Raw genomic sequence first — 3620 nt, forward strand, 5'->3', positions numbered from 1 at the left:
GTGTCTTCTATAAATGCGTCATGGTCTTTGGTGCGACGCCAGGTAATTTTGCCACACAAACTAAATAAGACAAACATTTCTAGCATGTCGGAATTGCGTAATTAAAGTAAATAAAATAATAAATAAACCACAGAACTAGATCAGTAAATCTAAATTAAATGTCCGTGTAGTAAAACAGCGCATGAGTAAGTGAATATTATTAGGTAGATGTCATTTTTCATCAAGCTCTAGAGTTGTTTACATCAGTAAAATAATCGTACCATGTTGGCGATCGGCAGTCCTGTATTGGTGGCCTGGGCTGCGGTTCTGCGCTCCTCTGCGCTTCAGGACTCGGCGGGGAACAGAGGGAGATGATGACGTCGGACGGGAGTTTATCCTGCAGCGCACCCGGTCATGTGGAAACACGGTCATATGAGCTGATGTCGTGGTGAATTAACCCCACTTAATAAACAACATATAAATAGTTATTATTGATGTTGTTTGTGTAAAAATGTAACGCAGACATTTTGTATTTTTAAATAGAAAAATAGGCACTACTTTTTCTGTATGAACGCAACAACCACAATGCAAAAATCACCTTGTTTCTACACTCACTGTCCATTTTATCAGCTCCACTTCCCATATAGGAGCACTTTGTAGTTCTACAATTACTGATGGACTGTAGCATCCATCTGTTTCTCTGCATGCTTTTTTAGCCAACTTTCATGCTGTTCTTTAATGGTCAGGACTCTCCCAGAACCACTACAGCAGGGGTCACCAACCTTTTCGAGGCCGAGAGCTACTTCAAGGCTACTGAATAATACGAAGGGCTACTTGGTGATACAAACTTCCTGAATAACATAAAGTTGCACGGTTCACCTTTAATGATATTATTATTATTATTATTATTATCATTATTATTATTATTATTATTATTATTATTATTATTATTATTATTATCAATATTCATATATATGAAGAGACTGTCTGATCATATGATAATGTTAATGATTCCTCAGAATAATTATTAACAACTATTTACCATGGTAGAAAACATAAATTTCAACATGTAACATTATTTATCTCTATATTAATCTAAATCTGTCAGAGCTATCACATCTTTAATATTTTTGTAAATATCTTTCTTGACAGTTTTGTATGAATGAGTACATATGTAGCATTTTGATCAAAATCTAATTTTTTTTTTTACAAATGATCACACTTATTATGAATTTACTGATCTTTATTATATTTTAATATAAAATAAATATAAAAGGATTTTTTTTAAACAAGGTTTGTAGGAGGTAAGGGACATTAATTTTGTATATAAAAATAGTTTGACATTAATTCATGAAATGATACAAGATTTTAATAGATTTATTTATTTGCACAATTAAATTATTTTAAAATAAATAAAATAATTTATTTAAAAACAAGGTTTGTAGTAGGTGAGGAAGATTGATTGTTTGTATATAAAAATGCTAAAAAAAAATTGAGATCTTTATAGATTTATTCATCTCCATTATAAATTTGTGACAAATTTTTTCATACTTTATTGATACTTTTTAAAGTAAAATTAATGGAAAATAAATACAAACGTTATTTTTAAAAAATATGGTTTGTAGTATTTAATGTGTTTGTATAAAAATAGTTTGACATTAATCCATCAAATCATTACAAGACTTTAATAGATTTATTTCTCTGTAATGAGTGCAGAGTAAATGTCTCCTACGTGTTTCTGTTAGTTTGATGACGCTCCCTAACGCCTTAGCTGAAGTGGGAGCTTGATCAGCGGTTTCATTATAACATTTCTGTAAATAATAATAATAATAATATTAATAATAATAATAATAATAATAATAATAAAATTTTATTTGAAAAGCGCCTTTCATAGAGTAAAAACTACATAAAACCTGCATCTCGCTCCTATGCGGCTGCGCATGCGTAGCTCGCTTATCTCAGCGTTATGCGCACGTTTTAAAACTCCGAGATCAGAGCTCAAATAAACATCAAACAGTTTTGTTTTTTAAATGTTAAATTCAGTATTGTCATTTTCAAATCTACATCAATGCAAGTGTTATTAATTAAAAAAGAACAGCAACACAAATACATTTTTTAGACGGAGCTCTATAGTCACTATAGTGCTATTTTGGAACATGCCCTGCGGGCGACAGGGTGCCCGCGGGCACCGTGTTGGTGACCCCTGCACTACAGGGTATTATTTAGGTGGTGGATCATTCTCGGCACTGCAGTGACACTGGTGGTGTGTTTGTGTGTGTTGTGCTAGTATGAGTGGAGTTTTTAAATACCGTGTCCACTCACTGTCCACTCTATTAGACACTCCTGCCTAGTTGGTCCACCTTGTCGGCGTAAAGTCAGAGACGATCGCTCATCTATTGCTGCTGTTTGAGTTGGTCATCTTCTAGACCTTCATCGGTGGTCACAGGACGCTGCCCAAGGCGCGCTGTTGGCTGAATATTTTTGGTTGGTGGACTATTCTCAGTCCAGCAGAGACAGTGAGGTGTTTAAAAACTCCAGCAGCATTAATGTGTCTTATCCACTCATACCAGCACAACACACACTAACACACCACCACCATGTCACTGCAGTGCTGAGAATGATCCACCACCCCAAAAAATACCTACTCTGTGGGGGTCCTGACCATTGAAGAACAGAGTGAAAGCAGACTAAAAAGTTGGTTGGTGGACTATTCTCAGTCCAGCAGGGACAGTGAGGCGTAAAAACTCCATCAGCGTGTTTACTTTGAACAAATCGAAATGAAACAACCTTAAGAAATTTAAAACAAGAAACACCAGCCTGAACAGATACAGTATCTATATCAGTCTACACATCAGTCCCATTGAACACAGTCTATTCATTCGAGCCTATACAACACATGAGGGTCAGCTTTACTGTGTGTGTGTGTGTGTGTGTGTGTGTGTGTGTGTGTTACATACATTCATTTGATGCATGTATGCTGTCTCTCTGCTTGTCTCTCTGTTTCTCTCTGTCTGTCTATCTGTTACTCTCTCTCTCTGTCTGTCTTTCTCTCTCTCTGTGTCTGTGTCTGTTTCTCTCTGTCTGTCTGCCTCTCTCTCAGTCTGGCTCTCTGTCTGTCTCAGATACACACACACACTCACACACACACACACACACACACACACAGGAGGACATGTTGTAGTAGGACAGAGTAAAGGGACACACTTTTATACCTGTGGGTCCAGTGGACCCGAACACCATGTGTAATATAGATGTGTAGGGGGGTGTAGAGTGTGAACGCATTAGAAACGTGTCATTAAACATGTTCTTCACACAAAATGAGCCAAAGGCAAGGAGTCTGAGGATGAAATAATAATAAATAGCATAATTTTTCTTTTGGTAAACATTGAAAATGGGTCCCACAGACCCAAACACCACTCAAGTGAATAAGTTCCTAGTGTCTTGCAAGGCATTAACGTGTATTCCTCCATCGTGTCCATTGTTTCCAGTTGACTTTGACCACAATAAAGCGATTATTAAAAATAATATTAACGTTTTAATATTAATATTTTGTTTACACTTTTAGGCCATGACTTTTATTTGTCTTTTTTACGTATCACGAGCACAAGGTGGCGACAAAAAACTGAACAAGTGGAAAGAAG

The 3620-nt window shown here is 36.0% G+C and overlaps 1 protein-coding gene across 1 annotated transcript in view; it reads right to left on the reverse strand.

Moving 5' to 3' along the window:
* eef2l2 (eukaryotic translation elongation factor 2, like 2) overlaps window positions 1-3429 on the reverse strand; it is a 45424-nt gene extending 41995 nt beyond the window's left edge. Inside the window, 3 exon segments of the mRNA XM_063017453.1 lie at window positions 261-289; window positions 292-376; window positions 2937-3429. Coding sequence (XP_062873523.1) covers window positions 261-289; window positions 292-376; window positions 2937-2951 — 129 coding nt within the window. The 5' untranslated portion in view covers window positions 2952-3429.
* Between the last annotated feature and the right edge of the window lie 191 nt (window positions 3430-3620).

This window comes from Trichomycterus rosablanca, chromosome 21 (genome assembly GCF_030014385.1).
Source record: "Trichomycterus rosablanca isolate fTriRos1 chromosome 21, fTriRos1.hap1, whole genome shotgun sequence".
Taxonomy (NCBI): Eukaryota; Metazoa; Chordata; class Actinopteri; order Siluriformes; family Trichomycteridae; genus Trichomycterus; species Trichomycterus rosablanca.